At 38.4% G+C, this 27,465-nt stretch overlaps 1 protein-coding gene across 4 annotated transcripts in view; it reads left to right on the top strand.

Moving 5' to 3' along the window:
- The window catches only part of DACH2 (dachshund family transcription factor 2), a 758,076-nt gene that overhangs the window by 645,563 nt on the left and 85,048 nt on the right, over nucleotides 1-27,465 (top strand). For 2 of the 4 annotated variants that reach the window (XM_049872468.1, XM_049872467.1), the window contains exons 7-8: nucleotides 4,454-4,589; nucleotides 7,521-7,604. In XM_049872468.1, coding sequence (XP_049728425.1) covers nucleotides 4,454-4,589; nucleotides 7,521-7,604 — 220 coding nt within the window. The remainder of the gene's footprint in view (nucleotides 1-4,453; nucleotides 4,590-7,520; nucleotides 7,605-27,465) is intronic. The other 2 variants (XM_049872470.1, XM_049872469.1) reach the window with 1 other exon arrangement.

The raw sequence follows: 27,465 nt of genomic DNA, 5'->3' as shown, positions 1-27,465 counted from the left end.
GAAATACTGGTAGCATAGCTTCCAGCATCACAGTGACACTCAAGCCTCCACAGTGACACTCAAGTATGACAAACTTATAGACAAGAGGTGGGAATGTATGGATCAAGGAAATTGAAAGTGTTAAAAAATGAAATGGAATGCTTGAAGATGGATGTCCTAGTCATTAGTGAGCTGAAATGGACAGGTATTGGTCATTATGAATCAGACCATCACGTAGTCTACTATGCCAGGAGTGCCAAATAGAAGAGGAACTGCATCACATTCATTGTCAAAAAGAATATTTCAACATCTATCCTGAAGTAGGAAGCCCTGGTGGCATAGTGATTAAGAGCTACGGCTGCTAACCAAAAGGTCGGGAGTTTACATCCACCAGGTGCTCCTTGGAAACTCTGTGGTGCAGTTCTACTCTGTCCTATAGGGCTGGTGTGAGTCAGAATCGACTCAAGGGCAATGGGTTTATCACGAAGTAGAATGGTGTCAGTGATAGGGTAATAACCATACGCCTACAAGGAAGATCAGTAAATATGACTACTATTCAAATTTATACATCAACCACTAATGCCAAAGATGAAGAAATTGAAAATTGTTACCAACATCTGCAGCCTGAAATTGATCAAACATGCATTCAGGATGTATTGATAATTACTGGTGACTGGAATTTGAAAGTGGGAAACAAAGAAGGACCAGTAGAGTAGCTGGAAAATATGGCCTTGGTGATAGAAATGATGCCGGAGATTGCAGGATAGAATTTTGCAAGACTGACAACTTATTCATTGCAAATACCTCTTTTTTAACCAACATAAATGGTGACTATACATGTGGACCTCATCAGATGGAATACACAGGAATCAAATTGACTACATTCATGGAAAAAGATGATGAAGAAGCTCAATATCATAGTCGTAACAAGGCCAGGGGCCGACTGTGGAACAGATCATCAATTGCTCTTTTATAATTTCAAGTTGAAGCTCATCTGAAGTTGTGGAATGACGTCAAGGACATCATACATGAAGAAAGCAAAAGATCATTAAAGAAAAGGAAAATAAAAGCCAAAATGGATGTCAGAAGAGACTGCGAAACTTTCTCTTCAATGTAGAGTAGCTAAAGTGAAAGGAAGAAATGATTAAGTAAAAGAGTTGAACAGAAGATTTCAATAGGCGGCTCAAGGAGACAAAGTAAAGTATTATAATGAAATATGCAAAGACCTGGAGTTAGAAAACTGAAAGGAAAGAACACGCTTGGTATTACTCAAGCTGAAAGAAGTAAAGAAAAAATTCAAGCCTCCAGTTGCAATATTGAAGAATTCTCCGGACAAAAAATTAAACAATGCAGAATGCATCAAAAGAAGATGAAAGGAATACACAGAGTCACTGTACCAAAAGAAATGGTCAATGTTCAACCATTTCAGGAGGTGGCATATGATCAAGAACTGATGGAATTGAAGGAAGAAATCCAAGCTGCACTCAAGACATTGGCAAGAAAAGAGGTTCCAGGTACTGATGGGATACCAACTGAGATGTTTCCACAAACGGATGCAGTGCTGGAAGCACTTACTCATCTATGCCAAGAAAGTTGGAAGACAGCTACCTGGCCAACCAACTGGAAGTAATCTACCTGCGCCTATTCCAAAGAAGATGATCCAGCAGAATGTGGAAATTGTTGAACAATATCATTAGTGTCATAAAATTTTTTTTTTGTCATATGCAAGTAAAATTATGCTGAAGGTAATCTAAATATGGTTGCAGCAGTATACTGACAGGGAACTGCCAGAAATTCAAGCCAGATTAAAAAGAGAATATGGAATGAGGGATACCATTGCTGATGTCAGATGGATCTTGGCTGAAAGCAGAGAATACCAAGAAGATATTTACCTGTGGTTTATTGGCTATGCAAAGGTATTCGACTGTGTGGATCATAACAAATTATAGATAACGTTGTGAAGAATGGAGATTCCAGAATATTTAATCATGCTCTTGTGGAACCTGTGCATAGATCGAGATGGTTTTTTGAACAGAACAAGAAGATACTGTGTGAATTAAAATTAGGAAAGTTGTGTGTTAAGGTTGTATCTTTTCACTGTAGTTATTCAATCTGTATGCTGAGTAAATAATCCGAGGAGCTGGACTATATGAAGAAGAATGGGGCATTAGGATTGGAAGAAGACTCATTAACAACCCGAGATATGCAGATGACACAACTTGTGTCAAGTAAAGAGAATTTGAAGCACTTACTGATGAAGATCAAAGACTACAGTCTTCCCTATGGATTATACATCAACATAAAGAAAACAAAAGTCCTCATAACTGGACCAATAAGCAACATCACGATAAACACAGAAAAGATTGCAGTTGTCAAGGATTTCATTTTACATGGATCCGCAATCAATGCCCATGGAAACAGCAGTCAAGAAATCAAACTATGTATTGCATTGGGCAAATCTGCTGCAAAAGACCTCTTTGAAGACGTCACTTTGAGGACTAAGGTATGCCTGACCCAAGCCATGGTCTTTTCAGTCACCTTATATGCATGGGAAAGATGGACAAGGACTAACAAACACCAGGAAAGAATTGATGCCTTTGAGTTATGGTGTTGGCAAAGAATATTGAATATACTATGGACTGCCAGAAGAACAGACAAATCTGTCTTAGAAGAAGTACAGCCGGAATGGTCCTTAGATGCAAGGATGATGATAAGAGTTCTCCTCATATAATTAGGAGATGTTATCAGGAGGGACCAGTCCCTGTAGAAGGACATTATGCTTGGTAAAGTAGAGGGTCAGCAAAAAAGAGAAAGACCCTCAAGGAGATCGATTGACACAGCGGCTGCATCACTACGTTCAAGCATAACAATGATTGTGAGGATGGCGCAGGACTGGGCAGTGTTTCATTCTGTTGTGCATAGGGTTGCTCTGAGTCAGAACTGACTCTACAGCACTTAACAGCCCTTCCTCCTTCAAAATAAGCAAGGTTGCCTCTCCCTGACCATTCATCAATAGTCACTTCTTTCTCTGACCCTCTTCTTCTGCCTCTGTCTTCTACTTTTCAGAACCCTTATGATTAAATTGTGCCCACCTGGAAAATCCAGAATAATGTCCCCATCTCAATGTCCTCAATTTAATCACATTTGCAAAGTCTCTTCTGTCATATAAGGTTACATATTCACAGGTTCCAGAGATTAGAATGTGGACATCTTTGGGGGACCATCATTCTGCACTCCATATTGACAGACATTGTAAAATGTTAACTATTTCAACTGAAATTGTAACCTTGAGCTCTCATACTATTATTTTTACATTAAACAGTTTCTCTTTAGGGGATTTATAATTTGGGGGCTTTTCACACAAAATCAGTGTTAAAACATGCAAGTACATATTTAACAAACTAATTCTTAATGTTATGATGATTAGAATACTGATACAATTATAGATAATTAGAACATTTAAGAAAATTATTATGGAGGAATTAAATATTTCATAGAATGAGTACTCTCCTAGCATATCCATTAGTTAGTTACATTTATTTTGTATATTCACGAACCCCTCAATTTGGTTATTTTTATTGATCAAATTAACTGAATGACTGTGAAGTTTATATATCAATTGGTAATGTGAAACATCGCGAATAGCTGAGTGTTTATAGTAATGTTCATAATCACAAAAATCTTGAGAGCTGTGCTGCTTACTGTAGAGGCATATAAAAGAAATATCTGATTTTTATTCAAATTCAAAACTTTAAACTATAGAAATTTAAACAATACTAAGGCATTGACCTTGACAGATCTTAGTGTTAGGTTGGAATACCCATCCTTGTGTCCTGTGACTACCAAACTGTTGTGGTGGCAGAAATGTCAAAATAATTTCCTAAGGTGATGAATTACACACATATTTCCAAAATTTTTGCCTGTGCAGAAAGGCTCAACATGCAGCAGATGCCAATAACAATAATCTTCACTCCTTACCTATATTTATAATCCTTTATAAATGTTCTAGGAAAGGAAATAAAAACTAACTTTCCTTGAGCTTCCACCATGTACCTGTCATGACCTGGGGACCATTTAACTTCCTCTCTTATCTAACCCTCACAATATCTCATTAATTGGGCACCAACTAAAAATATGCTTTTGTTTAAATATATGTGTTTAAGATTAGGTAGTGTGGATGTCCACACTTTCAGCACAAGAAAGAGGTCAACATTTTAGTTGTTATGGACTCAACCAAAATAAAGAAGCTGGTGTACAAATAATGGAGCCCTGGTGGCACAGTAGTTGAGAGCTTAGTTGCCAACCAAAAAGTTAGCAGTTCGAACCCACCAGCCGCTCCTTGGAAGCGCTATGGGGCAGTTCTACTCTGTCCTATAGGTTCTCTGTGAGCCGGAATCAACTGGATGGCATAGGGTTTGGGTTTTTTTGTGTGTGTATGTGTGTGTACAGATGGCATTTCCTTTTGTGTTTTCAGGAGAGAATCCCCGAGAGTCCTTCTCCTGCTCCTTCTCTGGAAGAAAGTCATCGCCCTGGGAGCCAGACCTCCTCCCACCCGAGCAGCAGTGTGTCCAGCTCCCCCTCTCAGATGGATCACCATTCAGAGAGAATGGGTTAGTATCTCACCTGGCCAAGGAACTGGAAGATATTCTTTCAGGAAACTCTTCATTAAGCAATAGGTAGAGATGAAAGAAGCTGGGGGAGCTGACACATTTTAATATAATTGATTTTTTGGAGTGGTCCTTTATATTGCCTAAGCAATATAAACAATGAAATGAATTTAAAAAAGTTAAAATTTTGTTCTCTGGAAAGGCCTTCGTTTCCTGTATCCCTGAATCTAATGGGAACAATATGATAGAATTTCTGTAGAGTGTGTGTTAGCTTAATCTGTTGGTATATAACAGAGAGTATGGTGGCACAGTGGTTAAGAGCTCAGCTACTAACCAAAAGGCCAGCAGTTCGAATCCACCAGCTGCTCCTTGGAAACTCTATGAGGCAGTTCTACTCTGTCCTATAGGGTCACTGTGAGTCGGAATCAACTTGGCGGCAATGGGTTTGGTTTGTTTTTATGATACAGTACACTTGTCACATTTGCAGATCTGTTCAAATAATGAAGTGAAAATATCCTTTAGCCAGTTATTGATTAAAGAGTAATTAAAAAGTAAATCAATATATAATTTGCTGCAATCCCAACAATTAAGGTCATAAATATTTAAAATGATTTTCCACACGTTTCTGTATTTTTGTCTTAGAAATATACCACAGACACTCTTCTAGAAGTGCTGTAAAGTTACTGGCGGTGATGTGGCATATTGGTGACATGGTCCTAGCCATAGACCTGGCAATAACTACCTATAAGATCTTGGACATATCACTTAAACCACCTTGAATTTCTTTACCTGTTATGTGGAAATAATTACTGCCCTGTATTTTTGTGAGTTCAAATGAAATAATGCATGGAAAAGCACTTCAGAAGTTTAGAGTGCCAAGAAATGTGAGAAATCCACACTATTATTTGTGTGGCTTTACCTTAATTGCTTGTTATCTCCTGCTATCTGATCCTACTTGAGTATACAAAAGTAAAGTTGCTCCATTTGTTTCCAGGTGCATTCAGCTGTAACAAATGTATTCTTATTTAGCATATGATAATTATGAACCAATTGAGTTAGATAAAATCTTTCTCTATCTTCTATACCTATAAAACCCAGCGTCTTATGTATCTATTTCCTTTAGTCTTACTATGTATCTAAATAATATGTATTTACTTTACTATATATTTATGCATCTATTTATCTATGTATCTATATTCTTTTTTGGAAACCCTGGTGGTGTAGTGGTTAAGTGCTACGGCTGTTACCCGAAAGGTTGGCAGTTCGAATCTGCCAGGCGCTCCTTGGAAACTCTATGGGGCAGTTCTACTCTGTCCTGTAGGGTCACTATGAGTCGGAATCGACTCGACGGCACCGGTTTTTTTTTTTTTTTTTATGGGGACTTTATTTGAACTCTAAATTTTTGCAGCTCTTAGTAGTGATTGCTTCCAGCCTCACCACAGTAATGTGGTTTGGAAAGGGTTGGCATAGGGAGATTGAAGAATGTGTTAGGTTCTGGATTTGTTCTGGGGAAAGATGAAGACAATTTCTCCCTCATGGAAACCGACCCGAATTTCACTGAGCCTGTCAATATTATGTATTGTTTGCAGCTCTTTAGCTTCATTGTTAGATCAGTGGTTCTCAAATATGACTCTTCATTATAATCATCTGTGGAGCTTTTACAATCCTGATGCCCAGGCCACACACGCAGAGGTTAATTCACTTGGTGTGGAGTAGAGGCTGGATATCAGTTTTTTTGTTTTATTTTCAATATCTCCTCAGGCAATTCTAATGTGCAGCCAGGACTAAAAACCACTGAGCTAGAGCTTGAGGTTAATGGCCATAAAGGAATAAATTTAATCCCTCGAAGAAGTGAAAAGAGGTCTTCTATCTTTTACTCTGTTCTATGGGCACAGATTACCTGGTTGTTGCAACATTGTATGCAGTGGGCAAGACAAGAGGCTATGGCTGGATCGTCATTAATGAATCAACCAATCAAAGCACATATTCTTCTGCTGGTATATTTGTAGTGTGAGAGAGGATGAGAGACAGAGAAGGTTGAAGGGAGGGAGAGAGGGAAAGAGAGAGAGTATGGGAATTATTTCTTGAATGCTGGCTAAAAGCAGGACACATAGGAAAACACTCTGTAAAAATATAAGTGCATGAGTAACTTACATTTAGAAGTAAAATCAAATATTTTCAAAGCACTGTAATATTGTAGAAAAAAAATCTTGACACCATAATACATTTTTAATTCCACTAGTAATAATGAGGCTCTAGATGTACGTTCCACAATTGTCCAAACATGATAGTGAGATTGCCTATAAATGAATTAAAGATTTGATGATTATTAATTAACTTTAAAGTGACCAAATTTTATAGAGCTATTATGTTTTAATAAAATATGACTAAAGAGAGTGAAAGTGATAATCTATAAAAATCAGCATGTTTTCCCCTCAATATAAATATTTTGTGAAGAAGCACTTATAAGTACCAGAAAATTATATTTTATTTATCTATTAATTTTTCCATCTATGATATTTCCAAAAATCTCTATCAAGTCTGTTAAAGTGAATATTTTAAATTCATGCTTTATTAAATGGTAAGTTCTTTTCAGAAGCATTTTGGGGAATATCGTATTAATTATATAGGTAAATAAATAATCTGCATATAGATTTTAAAACAGGAAATATTTTAAATGATTTAAAGGAAGTTATGTTGTCAATTATGTATGTATTATATATTACACTTTAAAATTCACGACTAATCAGCTTATTGATCTTTAAATTATATGATCATCAAACTAGCAAAATCTTTATACTCTCTTAGAAATAGAAGTATAAAAAATTCATGTTAGTTATTATTGGAGTAAATTACCCACCTATATGATGCATCTCTGCCCTTCTTTTGGGTGTTTGGCATAGAAAATCACTCAGTTATATCTCTTATTTATAGTTATGGTGCCCAACAATAGAGAGGAACTTATTGTTGATCAGGATAATGGACCGACCATCAAAAAATTCCAAAGGGATAATAAAGGTAAAATGATTTTTGCTTCTTTGTTTTAACATATAAAGATCAGATACGAAATTAATACCCCAGTGCTGTATATTGCATCCACCTTTCACTAAGTCAGAAGAGATCCATTCTGGCTTTGAATAATTCTTTTAGAAGTAGAAGAATAATGTTTAACTTCAGTTTATTTATTTCTTGTTATAAATTACATATCAGCCCAAAGTTTGTCTCTGCATGTGGTTAAAAACTTTACCCTAAGCCTTTTTATTATGCCTGCTCTTGGTGGCATAGTGGTTAAAAGCTACAGCTGCTACCAAAAGGTCAGCAGTTTGAATGCATCAGTGGCTCCTTGAAAACCCTATGGGGAAGTTCTACTCTATCCTATAGGGTCACTGTGAGTCAGAACTGACTCTACGGCAATGGGTTTTGGGTTTGTATTATATGCACTTCATTAACAATATTTAAAACCCTGAAGGAATCAGGGTTTAAAATGGTTATGTTTGAAAACATTGAGTAGCTGTCATGGGGAAGAGATGCTCCACTCTACCCTTGAAAGCCGTTTTTAAAATATTTTTTCACTTGGACATTTCAAATGAAAGCTCAGCAAGTTAATCCATCAAGCATTTACCTAGAATACTGACGTACATGGTTTCAATCTAATTTTTGATCCTTTGAGGTACTGTATCACCTCTGCATGGTATTCAGTTCTTTCTCGGCATATGTGTTAAAAGAAGGTAGGGAGAACAAGAATTTCAGAGTGATGCCCTCCTGACATGAAAGCTGAGTACAACTTTGTTTAAAGGCTGAAAAGATAAGAGAAAAGGAAATGATGTGTATAATGGCTGTCACCATGCTTTAGACAGTATCTCTAAGCTAAAGAACATATGATAAAATGTAATTTATCAGACGGCCAGTTAGTACTTCCCCACAGGGTGTGATTTTTCCTATCTCTACTAAAGATGTTCATATACATAGAAAAAAGACTCCATGAGCTGAATACTTAATGGAGAAATGTTTCTTTCTTCTCTAGACTGAACTTGCCTCCTAACTACCTGGATCAGCATTTTAGTTAGAATTTGGAATAATGTAAGATTTTAATTTCATTGATCCATGATTGGTTTCATTGCCACACGTTTAGTCTTTTTTCAGCCAAATACCGAAAGAGTATACCCTCTGGGGCTCCAAGATGCAAATGATTGATTTCAGAATAGTCGTCAGATGTAAGAAGTCAGGTTCAGTATACTAAACTTCCCAAACTCTTACACAGGTGATGAAATTCTAGTTAAAGGTGAAACTTCATTCATAATCCAGCAAGTTTTCTTCCTGAGACCTTTTTCTTACCGAGTCATAACTATTTGAAGAATAGCCTGGTAGCGAAGCAGCATTTCTAAGAAAATCTCAGGCCGCACATGACACACATGATTCCATCAGAACTGAAAACTTCATAAGTCAAACTGGCATTTAAGACTGATCTGTGTACTACAAGGCTCAAGTACACACTGTTGTATTTTATGAAAAATCAGCTGGAGCACTAGTGCAGATGTACAGTAACTGATTTTCATAACATACACAGTGGTATGTACTGTCATTTCTGAATCTCTTGCTGTGGAATGGCACAGTTTTACTCATTTCAATCAGATAGTTTGGCCACACACCCTGATGAGGACATTAATAAACAGAAGTAGCATATTAAACTGCACGCTAGTCATAGTGGAAAGCTTTCTTTTAAATGTAATTTCCTGTGTCAATTTCTACCATTCATACTTGTGATATTAAGGCAAAATATATTTTCCTCTAATAGATTTTAGTTATTAAATGAGAATTTCATTAAAGTAGAAGCCTCAGTATTTATTAAGTATGACAACTAAGCAGTTTACATAACTGTGGCAAACATATGTTTTCACATCTGTTTTGAGTAATATCATCATGATTTTTAGAATGATTTATAGCTCTGAAAATGATAAAATGCCAGCTTTGCTATTTTGTGGAAATTTTTAGAAAGTAAAGAAATACCATTAGATTATGTTTCACGGGAAACCCTGGTGGCATAGTGGTTAAGTGCTACAGCTGCTAACCAAGAGGTCAACAGTTCAAATCTGCCAGGCACTCCTTGGAAACTCTATGGGGCAGTTCTACTCTGTTCTGTAGGGTGACTATGAGTCAGAATCGACTCGATGACAGTGGGTTTTTATGTTTCATGAAGCCCACTCCATACTACCCCTTGTAAAATTGTGGGACAGTGGAATACATTTCTCATGTGATATTTTACATTTTGAATTTGATTTTTCACGTGTAGACATGTGAAAGCCTATGTGATCTGGGTTTCCTAGCAAAGTGATGTCCATTTAGACTGTGCCCAAAATTAATTACCGAAATAGGTATTTGGGTTTTGACTAAACAATTTTGACTAAGCTGGCTTATCAGTCTGGTCAACCTCTCATTTTATTTTTCCACAGACTTTGTCAAATACATTGATCAAATCGATTATTGGTGATGACACTGTGTTAACATGGTCTTTATTAGTTAGTTCTAAAATTCTTTCCAGTAGAGCAGTGGGGACTATTCCATGCTAGTTTACCCACATGGAAGCAAAAAGCAAGACCCTCTTCCCTTGGCAGCTACTGGTCTCCCAAACTGCTAATAGGAATAGGGACTTTTTGACATTTTGCATTTTGTATTAAATGTGTTTATTGAAAACTTTCTATGTGCAAGATGCCCAAAGCACATTGGTGCTCAAATCTGGAATACTATAGAAACAGTTGGTGCAGGACTGGGCAGTGTTTCGTCTGTTGTTATGAGTCGGAACCAACGCAACAGCACCTAACAACAACAGCAACAATATAGAAAGAGTGGAATAATAAACGTATCATACAGCACAAGACTTGAGCCCAGTGAAATGTATTTTAAATCAGTCTGCAGACTACAGATGGAATGCTAATAGTTTTAAGATCTTTTGATTGTAAGAATCTAAATTATATCTCACCTAGAATAAAAGTATTATATTTCTGTTTATGTAAACATGAGCTAATTTCAACTCAGGAGAGGGTTTGGGTTATATATTGACACTCTCATAATGTTAATATTCTCTGTTAATCAGTTGCTTCTCTTTCTTTACCTATTTCTGAGACAATCTTAGATGTTTTACTGTCTGTTTCAAACTTAATGGCACTTTAAACTATTCAGGTGTATGGAAATGATTGTTGACCCTGGTTAAAATGGGAAATGTATATTCTGAATATTACATTTTTAAAATAAGAGATACTAGGGTATTAAGGGTATTAGGCAGGCTGAAATAAGAGTACCGTTACAACTAATTGTTATATTGAAGTTAAAATATATAAAGGAAGGCCAAAGATGCAATTTTGTCCAATTTGTGCTAGTCAGTTATTTTAAATTGAACTGAGAATAACAGGGAGCGTATTTTACTGAAGGTTTTCTTTGAGTTACCTTCTTTTGAAAACTTTTTTTTTTAGAAACAATGGTATAGTCACAAGAAGTTGCAAAAGAAAAAAATGGAGAGAGATCCCATGTACCCTTTATCCAGTTTATCCCAATATCATATCTTTCATAACTATAGTACTATATCCAAATCAGGAAATTTACATTGGTAAAATCCACAGACTAATTTCACCAGTTTTAAATGCACTCATGTGTATATCTGCATACTTCTACGGAATTTTATCACATGTTTAGATTTCTGTAAACCACCAAAATCAAGGTATAGAACTGTTCCATAATCACAGAGGTATCTCTTGTGCTACCCCTCTATAGTCTCAATCTCCCCCCATCACCATCCCTAACCCCTGACAACCACTAATATGTTCTCTATCTCTATAATTTTGTCATTTCAGGAATGTTGTATAAATGGAATACTATACTATGTAACCTTTTGAGATTGGCTTTTTTTCATGCAGCATAATTCCGTTGAGATTCATCCAATTGTTACATCTATCAGTAGTTTGTTCCTTTTCATTACCAAATAACCAAAACAAACAAACAAAAAACCATTGCCATTGTCTCAATTCTGACTCATAACGACCCTGCCTTAGTAGAACTGCCTCATGGGGTTTTCAAGGAGTGGCTGGTGGATTTGAATTGCCAACCTTTTGGTTAGCAGCCGAGCTCTTAACCCCTGCACCACCAGGGCCCCATTACTTAACAGTATTCCATGATGCGGATGTACTAGAGTTTGTGTAACCATTCATCCATTGATAGATATATCACTGTTTCCAATTTCTGGCTATAATGAATAAAGTCTGTAAGGACATTCATGTACAGGTTTTTAGGTGGATATGAGTTTTCATTTCTCTTGGATAAATGCTCAAGTGTGCAATTTCTGGGTCCTAGGGAAGGTGTAAGGAGCATGGATGGTGCAATGATTAAGGGCTTGATGGAAGAAAAGACGTAGAGATCTGCTCACATAAAGATCACACCCTAGGAGGCGAGGCCAAAATGGTGGAGTAGTCAGACGCTTCTGGTGATCTCTCTTACAATAAAAAAAAAAAAAATTTTTTTTAAAGACCCCCCAAAACATGTGAATTGATTATATATATGACAAGCTAGGAGCCCTGAACATCAAATGCAAAGTTAAAAAATTGTACAGAGTGGCAGGGTGGGGAGAGACAGTTCAGAAGCAGCAAGGAGTTGCCAGGCCCGACTTAGTGGGAACTGGCACCCCTCAGGCATGATCCCTTGGCAAGACCATGGCAGGGCTGATGGTAGTGTTCAAGATGTGGTTTCCTCAGGGAAAGAGAGTGAGCCTCACAGAGTCTACTCACGCCTCTGGAATCAGCAAAGAATAACACTCTCCACAAAAGATAAGTGCTTGCGTCTAAGTTACTACACGGATCAAATAGCACCCCTTGTGAAAGAACTCTCTCCAATTTATCTGATCCCTCCTCCTTCTGCCCTAGCCACCAAGATGGCTTCAGTGACTGTTGATTTCCCTGGGCCTGAGACAGGTTCTGCTGCACTGCCTGAGCCATTCTCCCCACCCTGGAGAAGGAACAAATTAACAAATGGGGAAAAAATAATCTGTAGGCTCCCCTAAGCTGGGAACTCAGGGCAGAAGTGGCTTCTGTCCAGGTAAATGGACATGGACTTTGAATGCCTTTTCATCCCTGCATGGGCCTGTGTGGGCCCATTTCAGGAGCTTAGGCTCTTGTTGGCAGAGTACGATGGTGTATGTCCCTGAGGTCTGACTTCAACTGTTTCAGTGGCATGGTGGAGAGGTGGGTTTTTGATATTTGACACTGCTCTGACTTTTAAGCAGGATTCTCACCTACCCACATCAGGGACTGAGTACTGGTGGCTCCACCCATACCACCTAGCCACCTGTGACAGAGGTCCAAGGATAAATGATACCTCCCAGTCCTTGCAGCCAAAAGAATTTGGTGCCCATGGTCCAGCTGCAGAGCCCACCCACCTGTGTGCTCTAGGGAACAGGGATGCACTTTCATCACAGACATTTGGGATAGTTGTCAGCCCCCTATCTTGCTCAGAGAGTAACTCCCTGCTGCAACAAGATACCTGTGCCTACACCTATCACCCCTGCTCCTCTAGGACTGTAGGTGAAAGCTTGCGACACACACTTGGTGACTAACTACCTGGATACCTGAGGTGAATCCATACATGAAAAGTGAATGGATTCCAAGGCTCATATACATGGTAACAGCTCTAGCCATCTGGTGACAGGACGTTAGAGCTTCAAAGGTGCAAATAATCAAGCTAGCTCACTCAGACAGCATATTTGGGCATATCAAAACAAAACAAAGCAAGAAGCTAGGACACACTAAGCAAAAATACAATAAATTAATACAATGACTTACAGATAACTTGGAGACAACAGTCGATATCAAATCACATAAAAAAGCAGCAGATAATGATCACTTCAACAAGCTCCCAAAACAAAGAATCAAGGACTCTTCTGGAAGAGGAGATATTCCTGGAACTACCAGAAGTAGAATACAAAGGATTAATATACAGAACTCTTCAAGAGATCAGGAGGGAGATCAGGCAAAACACAGAACAAGCAAGGAACACACAGATAAAGCAGTTGAGGAAATTATGAAGGTTATTCAAGACCATAATGTCAAATTTAACAGGCTGCAAGAATCCATAGAAAGACAGCAATCAGAAATTCAGAAGATTAACAATAAAATTTCAGAATTATACAACTCAATAGAAAGAGAAGCAAAACTGAGGAAATGGAAGTCAGAATTAGTGAGACAGAAGATAGAACACTTGGCAGCAATATATTTTGAAGACAAATCAGACAAAAGAATTTAAAAAAAGATGAAGAAACCCTAAGAATCATGTTGGACTCTATCAAGAGAAATAACCTTCAAGTGCTTAGAGTACCAGAACAGGGAGGAAAAACAGAAAATGCAGAGAAAATTGTTGAAGATTTGTTGGCAGAAAACTTCCTTGATATCATGAAAGACTAGAAGGTATCTATCCAAGATGCTCATTGAACCCCATATAAGGTAGACTCCAAAAGAAAGTCACCAAGACATATAATTAAACTTGCCAGGACCAAAGCTAAAGAATTTTAAGAGTGGCTAAGGAGAAATGAAAAGTCACCTACAAAGCAGAGTTGAAAAACTCAGACTACTCAGCAGAAACCGTGCAGGCAAGAAGGCAATGGGATGACATATATAAAGCATTGAAGGAAAAAAAAAATTGCCAGCCAAGAGTCATATATCCAGCAAAACTGTCTCTCAAATATGAAAGTGAAATTACAACATTTCCAGATAATCAGAAGTTTAGGGAATTTGCACAAACCAAACCAAAACTACAAGAAATACTAAAGCGAGTCCTCTGGTTAGAAAATCAATTACATCAGATAACAACCCAAGACTAGAACACAGGACAGAGCAACCAGATGTCAACCCAGATAGGGAAATCACAAAAATAAATGAAGATTAAAAAAAGAAGAAGAAAACACTCAAAACAGGGAAACAGCAATGGCATTATGTAAAAGATGACAACATTAAATCAATAAAGCGGGACTAAAAAATCTAGTCATAGTTCTTTCATATGAAGAGGAAGTCAAGGTGATCGATATAAAGAGATAAAAGTTTGGTTTAAAGTTAGAGAAATGGGGGCAAATATTAAGGTAACCACAAAGGAGACTAACAATCCTACACATCAAAACAAAATACAAGAAAAACATAGACTCAGCAAAAACAAAACCAACAACAAATAGAGGAAAAGACAATATATAAAGAAAAACTACTCAGTAGCAAAAACTAAGTAGAAAAAAGAAACTGCCAACAACACACAAAAAAGACATCAAAATGATAGCACTAAATTCATACCTATCCATAATTACTCTGAATGCAAATGGGTTAAATGCACTGATAAATAGGCAGAGAGTCGAACAATGCATAAAAAACAGGATTTGTCTATATGCTGCCTACAAGAGACACACCTTAGACTTAGAGACACAAACAAACTAAAACTCAAAGAATGGAAACAAATCTATCAATCAAACATCAGAAAAGGGCAGAAGTGACAATATTAATTTCCAACAAAATAGACTTAACATTAAATCTACCACAAAGGATAAGGAAGGACACTATATAATGATTAAAGGAACAATATACTGGAAGGATACAACCATATTAAATATTTGTGCATCCAACGACAGGGATTCAAGATACATAAAACAAACTCTAACAGCATTGAAAAGTGAGATAGACAGCTCCACGATAATAGTAGGAGACTTCAACACACACTTTGGTGAAGGACAGAACATCCAGACGGTAGCTCTAAAGACATGGAAGAGCTAAATGCCACAATCAACCAACTTGACCTCATAGACATATTCAGAAGACTCCACCCAACAGCAGTCAAGCATACTTTCTTTTCCAACGCACAGGGAACATTCTCTAGAATAGACCACATATTAGGTCATAAAGCAAGCCTTAGCAGAATCCAAAACATTGAAATGTTACAAAGCATCTTCTCTGACCATAAGGCCATAAAAGTAGAAACCAATAACAGAGAAAACGAGGGGGAAAAATCAAACACATGGAAATTGAACAGCACCTTGCTCAAAAACAACTGGGTTATAGAAGAAATTGAGAATAAAATAAATTCATAGAACCCAATCAGAATGAAAACACTTCCTATCAGAATCTTTGGGACACAGCTAAAGCAGTGCTGACAGTTCAATTTATAGCAATAAATGCACACATCCAAAAAAGAGGAAAGGGCCAAAATCAGAGAATTATCCATACAACTTGAACAAAGAGAGAGCAACAAAAGACAGCAAAAAAAAAAAAAAAAGTTACAGCAGAATTAAAGGAAATAGCAACAGGAAAAACAAATGAAAGAGTTAAAAAGACCAAAGCTGGTTCTTTGAAAAAAATTAAAAAAATAGATAAACCATTGGCCAAACTGACAAGAAAAACAGGAGAGGAAGCAAATAACCTGAATAAGAAATAAAATGGGCAATATCACAACAGACACAAATGAAATTAAAAGAATCATATCAGATTACTATGAAAAATTGTACTGTAACAAATTTGAAAACCTGGAAGAGATGGACAAATTTCTAGAAAAACACTACCTACCTAAACTAACAAAAAGTTAGAACAAGTAAATAAACCCATAACAAAAGAAGAGGTTGAAAAGGTAATTTAAAAACTCCCAACAACAACAAAAAGCCCTCGCCCTGATGGCTGGTTTCACTGGAGAGCTCTACCAAACTTTCAGAGAGGAGTTAACACCACTACTACTAAAGGTATTAGAGAGCATAGAAAAGGATGGAGTACTCCTAAACTCATTCTATAAAGCTAGCATATCCCTGCTACCAAAACAAGATAAACACACCACAAAAAAGGAAAATTACAGATGTATATCCCTCATGAACTTAGACGCAAATATCCTCAACAAAATTGTACCCAATAGAGTTCTACAATATATCAAAAAAGTAATTCACCATGACCAATTGGGATTCATACCAGGTATGCAGGAATGGTTCAACATTAGAAAAACAATCAATGGAATCCATCATATAAATGAGAGAAAGACAAGAACCACATGACTTTATCAATTGATGCAGAAAAGGCATTTGACAAAGAAGTTCAACACAAATTCATGATAAAAACTCTCAGCAAAATAGAAGGAAAACTCCTCAACATAATAAGGGGCATTTATACAAAGCCAACAGCCAACATCATCTTAAATGGAGAGAGTCTGAAAGCATTCCCCTTGAGAAAGGGAACCAGACAAGGATGCCTTTTATCACCACTCTTATTCAGCATTGTGATAGAGGTCCTAGCCAGAGCAATTAGGTTAGATAAAGAAATAAAGGGCACCCAGATTTGTAAGGAAGAAGTAAAAGTATCTCTATTTGCAGATGACATGATCTTATACGCAGAAAACTGTAAAGAACCCTCAAGAAATCTACCAAAACTAATAGAAGAGGTCAGCAGATTATCAGGATACAAGATAAACATTAAAAAATTGGCTGGATTCCTCTACAACAACAAAAAGAACTTCGAAGAAGAAATCACCAAATCAATACCATTTGCAATCCATCCTCAAGAAGATAAAACAGAAGACCTATATGAAGAAAACTACAAGACAGTACTGGGAGACACCAAAAGAGACCTACATTAAGTGGGAAAATATACCTTGCTCATGAATAGGAAGACTCAACATTGTGAAAATGTCTATTCTACCCAAAGTGATCTGTAGATACAATGCAATTCCAATCCAAATTCCAATGACTTTTTTAATGAGATGGAGAAACAAATCACCAGTTTCATGTGGAAAGGAAAGAGGCCCCAGATAAGTAAAGCATCACTGAAAAAGAAGAACAAAGTGGGAGGCCTCACATTAGCTGTTTTAGAACCTATTATACCACCATGGTAATCAAAACAACCTGGTACTTGTAAAACAGCAGTTACATAGACCAGTGGAACAGAATTGAGAATCCAGACATAAATCCATCCTCATATTAGTAGCTGATATTTGACAAAGGCCCAATGTCTGTTAAATGGGGGAAAGACAATGTCTTTAACAAAGGGTGCTGGCATAACTGGATATCCATCTGCAAAAAAATGAAACAAGACCCATACCTCACACCATGCAAAGAAACGAACTCAAAATGGATCAAAGACCTAATATAAAATCTAAAACAATAAAGATCATGAAAGAAAAAATAGTGACAACATTAGGAGCCCTAATACATGGCATAAACAGTATACAAATCATTACAACAATGCACAAACAGCAGAAGAGAAACTAGGTAACTGGGAGCTCCTAAAAATCTAACACTTAGGCTCATTCAAAGACTTCACCAAAACAGTAAAAAGAGTACCTACAGACCAAGACAAAGTTTTTGGCTATGTCAAATCTTATCGGCTTCTGATCTCTAAAATCTACATGATGCTGCAAAACCTGAACAAAAAACAAATAACCCAATTAAAAAATGGGCAAAGGATATGAACAGGCACTTCACCAAAGAGGACATTCAGGCAGCTAACTGATACATGTGGAAATGCTCATGATCGTTAGCCATTAGAGATATGCAAATCAAAACTGCAGTTAGGTACCATCTCACCCCAACAAGGCTGGCATTAATTCAAAAAACACAAAATAATAAATGTTGGAGAGGTTGTGGAGAGACTGGAACACTTACACACTGCTGGTGGGAATGTAAAATGTTACAACCTCTTTGGAAATTGATTTTGCGCTTCCTTAAAAAGCTAGAAATAGAACTACCAAAAGATCCAGCAATCCCACTCCTCGGAATATATCCTAGGGAAATAAGAGCTGTCACACGAACAGATTTATGCGCACCCACGTTCTTTGCAGCACTGTTTACAATAACAAAAAGAGGGAAGCAACCAAGATGCCCATCAACAGATAAATGGATAAATGAATTATGGTATATTCACATAATGGAATACTGTGTAATGATTAGGGACAACAGTGAATCCATGAAACATCTCATAACATGGAGGAACCTGGAATGCATTATGCTGAGTGAAATAAGTCAGTTGTAAAAGGACAAATACTGTATGAGACCACTAATATAAGAACTCAAAAAGTTTATACACAAAAGAAAATATTTTTTGATGGTTATGGGGGTTGATTAGATCGTAGACAAGAACTATTTTAGGTGAAGGGAAAGACAACAGACAATACAGGGGAGGTCAGCACAACTGGGGTTAACCAAAAGCTAAAAAGTTCCCTGAATGCAACCAAATGCTTCGAAGGCCAGTGTAGCAGGTACAGGGGTCTGGGTACCATGATTTCAGGGGACGTCTAGGTAAATTGGCAGAGCAAGGTGTATTAAGAAAACAGTCTTCATCCGATTTTGGTGAATGGTGTCTTGTTCTTAAACGCTAGCAAGCAGCCATCTAAGATACATCAATTGGTCTCAACCCACCTGGAGCAAAGGAGAATAAAGAACACCAAAGACACAAGGTAAAAATGAGCCCAGGAGACAGAAAGTGCCATATAAATCAGAGACTACATCAGCCTGAGACCAGAAGAATGCATGGTGCCTGGCTACCACTGATGGGTGCCCTGACAGGGAACACAACAGAGAATCCCTGAGGGAGCAGGAGAACAGTGGGTTGCAGACCTCAAATTCTCGTAAAAATACCAGACTTAATTGTCTGACTGAGACTGGAGGGACCCTGGAGGTCATGGTCCCTGGACTCTCTGTTAACCCAAGACTGGAACCTTTCCCTAATCCAGCTCTTCAAACAGGAATTGGACTGGACTATAAGAGAATGATACTGGTGAGGAATGAGCTTCTTGGCTCAGGTAGTAGACACATGAGACTATGTGGGCAGCTCCTGTCTGCAGGTGAGGTAAGAAGGCAGAGGGGGACAGGAGCTGGTTGAATGGTCATGGGGAATACAGGATGAAGAGGAGGAATGTGCTGTCTCATTAGCAGGAGAACAGCTAGGAGTACATAGCAAGGTGTGTATAAATTTTTGTATGAGAGACTGACTTGGTTTGTAATCTTTCACCGAAAGCACAATTTAAAAAAAAAGATCACAGCCTAGGAAACCCTATGGGGCAGTTCTACCCCGTAATATAGGGTCACTATGGGTCTTTTTTTTTTTTTTTTATGGGTCCTAATTAGCTCAATGGCATAAAACAACAACAACATGGTAAGTGTATGTTTAGTTTTATACAATCTGCCAAACGATTTTCAGAGTGACTGACCCCGTTTCTCTGTATATGTTTTATGTTATTGTTCATGAGCCGAAGTTTGAGATTCATTCCTTTACATTATTTTAGTGTCAATGTATATAGCCCAAACCCTCTCCTAAATGCAAATTATTGATATCCAATTGTTCAAGCACAATTTGTTGATAGGGCTATACATTCTCCATTGAATTGCTTTTTCACCTTTGTAAAAAACCAATTGACCATACTTGTGCAGGGTTATTTCTGGCGTCATTTCTGTTTCATTAACCTATGAGGGTATGCTTCTGCCTGTACCACTGTCTTGATTACAGTAACTATATAGCAAACTTTAGTATCAGATTTATCCCTCCCACTTTATTCTTCTTTTTCAAGATTGGTGTAGTTTTTCTAGAGTCTTTTCTGGAGCTTTGGTGGCACAATATTTAAGAGCTTGGCTGCTAACTGAAAAAGTTAGCAGTTCGAATCCACCAGACATTCCCTGGAAACCCTATGGGAAATTTCTACTCTGTCTTATAGAGTCGCTCTGGGTTGGAATTGACTTGATGGCAATGGAGTTTTTATTTTTTTTTATATACCTTTTCCATATTTTTTAGAATAAGCTATTTTATGTTTACGAAAATTCTTACTGAATTTTCAGTAAGAGCTGCATTAAGTCTCTAGATGAATTTCTGGAGAACGGATATCTTTACTATGCTGAGTCTTTGAATCCATGAACATGGTTTGTCTCTGCATTAGTTTTGATTTTCTTTATTTTACCAACAATTTGTATTTTTCAGCGTACCAGCTCTGTACAAGTTTTGTTAGATATATACCTAAGTATTGTATGTCTTCAGCAATTATAAATAGTATATTTTCGATTTTGGTTTCCACACCACATTTTTGTCATTATGTAGTAGCTGAGTTTTATATATTGACCTTGTATCCTGTAATCTTACTGAACTCATTTATTAGCTCTAGGGTTTTTGGTTTCTTTCAAAATCCTTGAGATTTTCTACATAGACAATCATGCCATTTTATCTGCATGTCTTTTATTTCCTATTCTTGCCTTATTGTGCTGGCTACGATTTCCAGTACTATGCTGAATAAAAGTGGTGGAAGTGGACATCCTTGCTTTGTTCCTGATTTTAGGGGAAAACATTCAGTCTTTCAACATTAAATACGATTTTAGATATAGGGGTTTTTTTTTGACTTTTTTTTTTATCAAGTCGAGGTAATTTCCCTCTATTGCTAACTTGCTGAGAGATTTTATCATGAATGGGTGTTTGCTTTTGTCAAATGTGTGTTCTGCCTATATTGAAAGGAACAATGAATTTTGTTTTTAGCCTACTGATTATGGTAAAGCATATTGAATAATTTCCCAATGTTGAACTAGCCTTGAATAGTTGGACTGAATCACATTTCCTCATGGTGTGTAATTTTTTATACATTGTTGGAATCAGTTTGCTATTATTTTGTTAAAAATTTTGTATCTGTGTTGAATTGTATGTTGTATTAGTCAAAATTATCCAGAAAATTAGAACCAACAGGATATTGACAGAGAGAAAGGAAAGACAGAGAGATTTTAAGGGATTACTGTTAAGGAGCACTAGAGGTTAAAGTGCTCTGCTGCTAACCAAAAGGTTGGTTGTTTGAACCCACCAGCTGCTCTGCAGTACAAAGATGTGGCAGTCTGCTTCTATAAAGATTTACAGCCTTAGGCAGAGCCAACATGGTGCTATGGACAGGCGCACAATGCTGTCTCTCTACAGCAAAGGCCTGAAAAACTAAGTAAAACAGATACAAATGTCAATCCTGGAACCCTAAGTGTCAAATGAAGGGATAAAGACCTCAACTAAGTGCCAAATGGAGTTAGAAACTATCAGAGAACAGAAAATGAGGAGAGCTACTGAGTGGAGGTCCCCTACCAGCTAAGGTGGCACAGACTCACCATCTTGGACCCCTCAGCCACCAAAAATGGCAGACAGGGAGTATGGGAAGGCAGCTTCATGGAGATCCCAACAGGACACAGAGCACCTGGTAACCAGGGATACACACTTTCCCACCCCGTTCCCTTCTACTCTCTGCGCAGCCTCTGCCACTTTCCGGCGGGCTGCGGTCACTCAGCTGGAGAGATGCTGGTTCCTTGTCACTTGGATTCACCCTGACTCCACCAGCTGGCTCCTTCAGTGCCAATTGTTGTTGTTGTTTTAGTGCCTTTTTGTTTTTTCCTCTCTTCCTTCCTTTCCTTTCTCCCACCCCACTGGCACTGTGTGCCAACTCTGCTCCTTCTTGATGGGCTGTGCTACACCACTTGGCTGGGGAGCTGCTTCCCCAGTCTGTACCGTAACGCTGATGGGCTCCATTGGTACATTTGTTTTCTCGGTTTCTTGTCTCCCTCTACCTTCCTTCCTGTCCTTTCTCCCAGCCACCTGGCCATGTGTGCTATCTTTGCTGCCTATTGATGGGCTGTGCCACACCACTAGGCTTGGGAGCTGCCAACACACAGCTTCACCAGTCTGTGCCGCCATGCTGGCGGGCTCCCTTGGGGCATTTTTTTCTCAGCTTCTTATCTCTCGCTACCTTCTTTCCTTTCTATCAATCACCTGGCCACATATGTTGCCTTCCACTGCTTTTTGATGGACTCTGCCACACCACTTGGCTGGAGGACCATCGGCACATGGCTTCCTCAATCCACACTGCTACATCTGTGGGCTCCCTTGAGGCATTTTTTTTGTTTTTCTAGGATTCTTGTCTCTCTCAATGTTCCTTCTTTTCCTTTCTCCTCACCACCTGGCCATGTGTGCCATTTTCACTGCTTTTTCGCAGGCTGTGCTACACCACTCAGCTGGGAAACGTCCAGCACATGGACTTCCATGGTCTGCACTACAATGCTGGTGGGCTCCCTTGGGGCATTTTTCATTTTATATTTTCCTTGTCAGATTCTTGTCTCTCTCTACCTTCCTTTCCTTTATCCTGACCGCCTGGTGGTGTGTGCCACCTCTACCGCATTTCGATGGACTGTGCCACACTGCTCAGCTGGGGAACTGTCAGCAAATGACTTCCCCAGTCTGTGCTGCCATGCCAGTGGGCTCCCTTTGGGCATTTTTCATTTTATATTTTTATTTTCTTTCTTGGTTTCTTGTCTCTATCTACTTTCTTTTATCCCAACCACTTGGCCGTGTGTGCCACCTCTGCTGCATGTTGCTGGACTGTTTCACACCACTTGGCTAGGGAGCTGCCGACATATGGCTTTCCCAGTCCAAGCCACCACACCGCTGGGCACTCTTGGGGGCATTTTTTTTTCTTGTTTTCTTGTCTCTCTCTACCTTCCTTCCTTTCCTTTCTCCTGACCACCTGGCCACATGTGCCTTTTTTTCAGTTTCTTATCTCTCTATCCCTTCCTTCCTTTCCTTTCTCCCACCCACCTACCCACGTGTGCTGTTAACACCTTTCTTGACAGGCTGTGCCACACCGCCCAGCTAGAAATCTATCAGAACAAGGCTTCCCGGGTCCATGCCACTCCACTGGCAGACTACCTCAGCACCATTTTCTTTTTGAGGGGGGATTCTGTTTCTCTCTCTTCTTTCCCACACTCACTTAGCTCCACACATCATATCCTCACCCTTTCCTCCTACCTAACTGCACTCGCTGCATGCTGAGCTACACACCACTGAGTGGCACAGACATGGACCAGTGGAGTCCACTCTGCATTGCCCCTCAGCCCCACTCTGTTGGCTCCATTGTGTGCTGCTAACAACCCAACCCCACCCCTCCCCCTCTGCTGAACCTGCCCTGCTGCACCATAGCTGAGCAAATGGCCCTGCCCACCTGGATGAGGTGATGAGAAGTATCAGGCCCAAAGATGAGAAAACAACAAAGAACACACATCCTGCCTGTTGAGCCTAACCAAATAAAACAAAAAAGCAGGACAAACAAATCTACTGTCAATAAATGAAGAAAATCATTCCTGAATGTCCTGAAGACAGCAGAAATATCAAAATATATATAAAGGACAGGATGTCTACAGAAAGCATACAAAATAAAATACCAGATTGCCTTCTGATAGTAGAAAAGGCATTGGAACTACCTGATAGGGAATTCAAAACCCTAACATTCAGGGCTCTCCAAGAGATGAAGGAAAACGGGGACAAAAATAAGGAAAAAAATAGACAAAATCTTGAAAAATACAGACAAGATCATGAAAAAGACAAAAAAGGGAAGATTTCAGGAAAATAATATGGGAACAAAATGTCAAAGTTAAACAACTAGAAATCATACAAAAACAGCAATTAGAAATCCAAAAGATAAACAACAAGATACCAGAAATGGAAAGTGCTGTAAAAGGTTTTAGGAGCAAATTTGAAACAATGAAAGATGGGATCAGTGGAATTGAAGACAAAAACTTGGATGCCACTTTGTTCAAGGAAAAATCAGAGAAAAGAATGAAGAAAAATGAAGAAACCCTGAGAACAGTGTGGGATACAATCAAAAGCAAAAATCTGTGTGTGATCAGAGTTTCAGAACAGGGAAAGAAAATGGAAAACACAGAGAGTATCACTGAAGATTTGCTGGCAGAAAACTTCCTAATATCATGAAAGATGAAAAGCTGACCATCCAAGAAGCACAACGAACTCCATACAGGATATACCACAAAAGAAAATAGCCAAGACATATCACAATCACACTCACTAAAACCAAAGACAAAATAGAGAATAGAAAAACAATAGAAAGAATCAACAAAACCAAAAGTTGTTTTTTTGAAAGGACCAACAAAATCAACAAACCACTGGCCAAATTGACAAAAGAAAAACAGAAAAGGATGCAAATAACCTAAATAAGAAACAAAATGGGTAACATTACAACAGAACCAACTGAAATAAAAAGGATCATAACACAGTGTTATGAAACACTATATTCAAACAAATTTGAAGGTCTAAAGGAAATGGACAAATTTCTAGAAACACACTACATACCCAAACTAACACAAACTGAAATTGAAAATCTGAAGACTCATAACAAGAGAAGATATTGAAAAGGCAGTAAACTCCCAACAACAACAACAAAAAAAAAACTCTGACCCAGATGGCTTCACTGGATAAATCTATCAAATGTTCAGAGCTTACACCAGTACTACTGAAACTATTTCAGAACATAGAAAAGGAAGGAGTACTGCCAAATTCATTCTATGAAGTCAGCATAGACACCACAAAACCAGGCAAAAAAGGCAAAGACACTACAAAAAAAAAAATTACAGACCAATATCTCTCATGAATATACATGCAAAAATTCGCAACAAAATTTTAGACAAGAGAATTCAGCATCATACCAAAAAAGTAAATACACCATGACCAAGTGGGATTCATACCAGGTATGCAAGAGTGGTTCAACATTAGCTCTCTGGAGTATGCCAAGACATCACCTCCGGTATAAAAGACAAATTATTGCAACCTGTAACTTTAATCACTAAGAAAGAAGCGCAAATCCTTCTAGGCCTCTTCAGGTGATATAAAAAGCATTTACACATTTGGGAATACTGCTCTGACCCATACACATGACGCAAAAGTGTACTAGCTTTGAGAAAAGTCCAGAACGGGAAAGCACGCTAGAAGCCCCAGGCTGCAGTTTAAGCAGCCCGACCACTTGGATCATTAGGATCTCAAAGACTATAATATTTGTGGTGGTAAAGTCACATGTGGAGGTTATGGTAAATCCTAATAAGAGAAACAATCAAAATATAGACCCATATAGACCTTCATGCCATCCTTCACTGTGACACTGGCCCTCTCCTTCAGCTTACACATAATGGCTACGTGAAGAGGGAAGTCCCTTTCAACCAGCTGGCAAAAGAGGAAAAAGGCTGAGTTCGGTTCACTGATGGGTCAGGTTTGCATGTGGGTGGAAGTAGAAAATGGAACATTAGGAAGTCAATCAAAATCTCCATGAAAAAACTACTGGAACTAATAGACTCAGCAGAGCAGCAAGATATAAGATAAACATACAAAAATCAGTTGGATTACTATACACCAATAAAAAGACCTATGAAAAGGAAATTAGGAAAATGATACTATTTATAATTGCCCCTAAAAAAAAAAAAACTTAGGAATACATCTAACCAGGGATGTAAAAGGCCTATACAAAGAAAACTACAAAACATTACTGCAAGAAACCAAGAGAACTACATAAATGGAAAAACATACGATGCTCATTGATAGGTAGACTCAACATTGTGAAAATGTCAATTCTACCCAAAGCAGCGCTGGAGGTGCTCACTCGTCTATGCCAAGAAATACGGAAGACACCTTCCTGGCCAACCTACTGGAAGAGATCCATATTTATGCCTATTCCCAAGAAAGGTGATCCAACCGGATGTGGAAATTATAGAACAGTATCATTAATATCACAAGCAAGCAAAATCTTGCTGAAGATCATTCAAAAACGGCTGCAGCAGTATATTGACAGGGAACTGCCAGAAATTCAGGCCAGTTTCAGAAGAGGACGTGGGACCAGGGATATCATTGCTGATGTCAGATATATCTTGGCTGAAAGCAGAGAATACCAGAAGGATGTTTACCTGTGTTTTATTGACTATGCAAAGGCATTCGACTGTGTGGATCATAACAAACCATGGATAACACTGCAAAGAATGGGGATTCCAAAACACTTAATTGTGTTCATGAGGAACTTTTACGTAGATCAAGAGGCAGTTGCTCGGACAGAACAAGGGGATACTGATTGGTTTAAAGTCAGGAGAGGTGTGCTTCAGAGTCGTATTCTTTCACCATACCTATTCAATTTGTATGCTGAGCAAATAATCCGAGAAGCTGGACTATATGAAGAAGAACAGTGCATCAGGATTGGAGGAAGGCTCATTAACAACCTGCATTATGCAGATGACACAACTTGCTTGCTGAAAGTGAAGAGGACTTGAAGTATTTACTAATGAAGATCAAAGACCACAGCCTTCAGTATGGACTGCACCTCAACATAAAGAAAACAAAAATCCTCACAGATGGACCAATGAGCAACATCATAATAAACGGAGAAAAGATTAAAGTTGTCAAGGATTTCATTTTACTTGGATCCACAATCAACAGCCATGGAAGCAGCAGTCAAGAAATCAAAATAGGCATTGCATTGGGTAAATCTGCTGCAAAGGACCTCTTCAAAGTGTTGAAGAGCAAAGGTGTCACCTTGAAGACTAAGGTGCGCCTGACCCAAGCCATGGTATTTTCAATCACGTCATATGCATGTGAAAGCTGGACAATAAATAAGGAAGACCAAAAAAGAATTGATGCCTTTGAATTGTGGTGTTGGCGAAGAATATTGAACATACCATGAACTGCCAAAACAGCGAACCAATGTGTCTTAGAAGTACAACCGGAATGCTCCCTATAAGCAAGGATGGCTAGACTGCATCTTACATACTTTGGACATGTTGTCGGGAGGGATCAGTCTCTGGAGAAAGACATCATGCTTGGCAGAGTACAGGGTCAGCGGAAAAGAGGAAGACCCTCAACAAGGTGGATTGACACAGTGGCTGCAACAATGAGCTCAAGCATAGCAACAATTGTAAGGATGGCTCAGGACCGGGCAGTGCTTGTTCTGTTGTGCATAGGGAGTAGGAACCAACTCGACGGCATGTAACAACAACAGCACCCAAAGCAATCTATAAATACATTGCAATCCCTATCCAAATACCAACAGTATTCTTTAAAGGGATGGA

Source organism: Elephas maximus, chromosome X (genome assembly GCF_024166365.1).
Source record: "Elephas maximus indicus isolate mEleMax1 chromosome X, mEleMax1 primary haplotype, whole genome shotgun sequence".
In the NCBI taxonomy this organism is placed as follows: domain Eukaryota; kingdom Metazoa; phylum Chordata; class Mammalia; order Proboscidea; family Elephantidae; genus Elephas; species Elephas maximus.
Note: the sequence above shows the minus strand (reverse complement) of the source record. Positions and strands in the feature narration are given on the sequence as shown.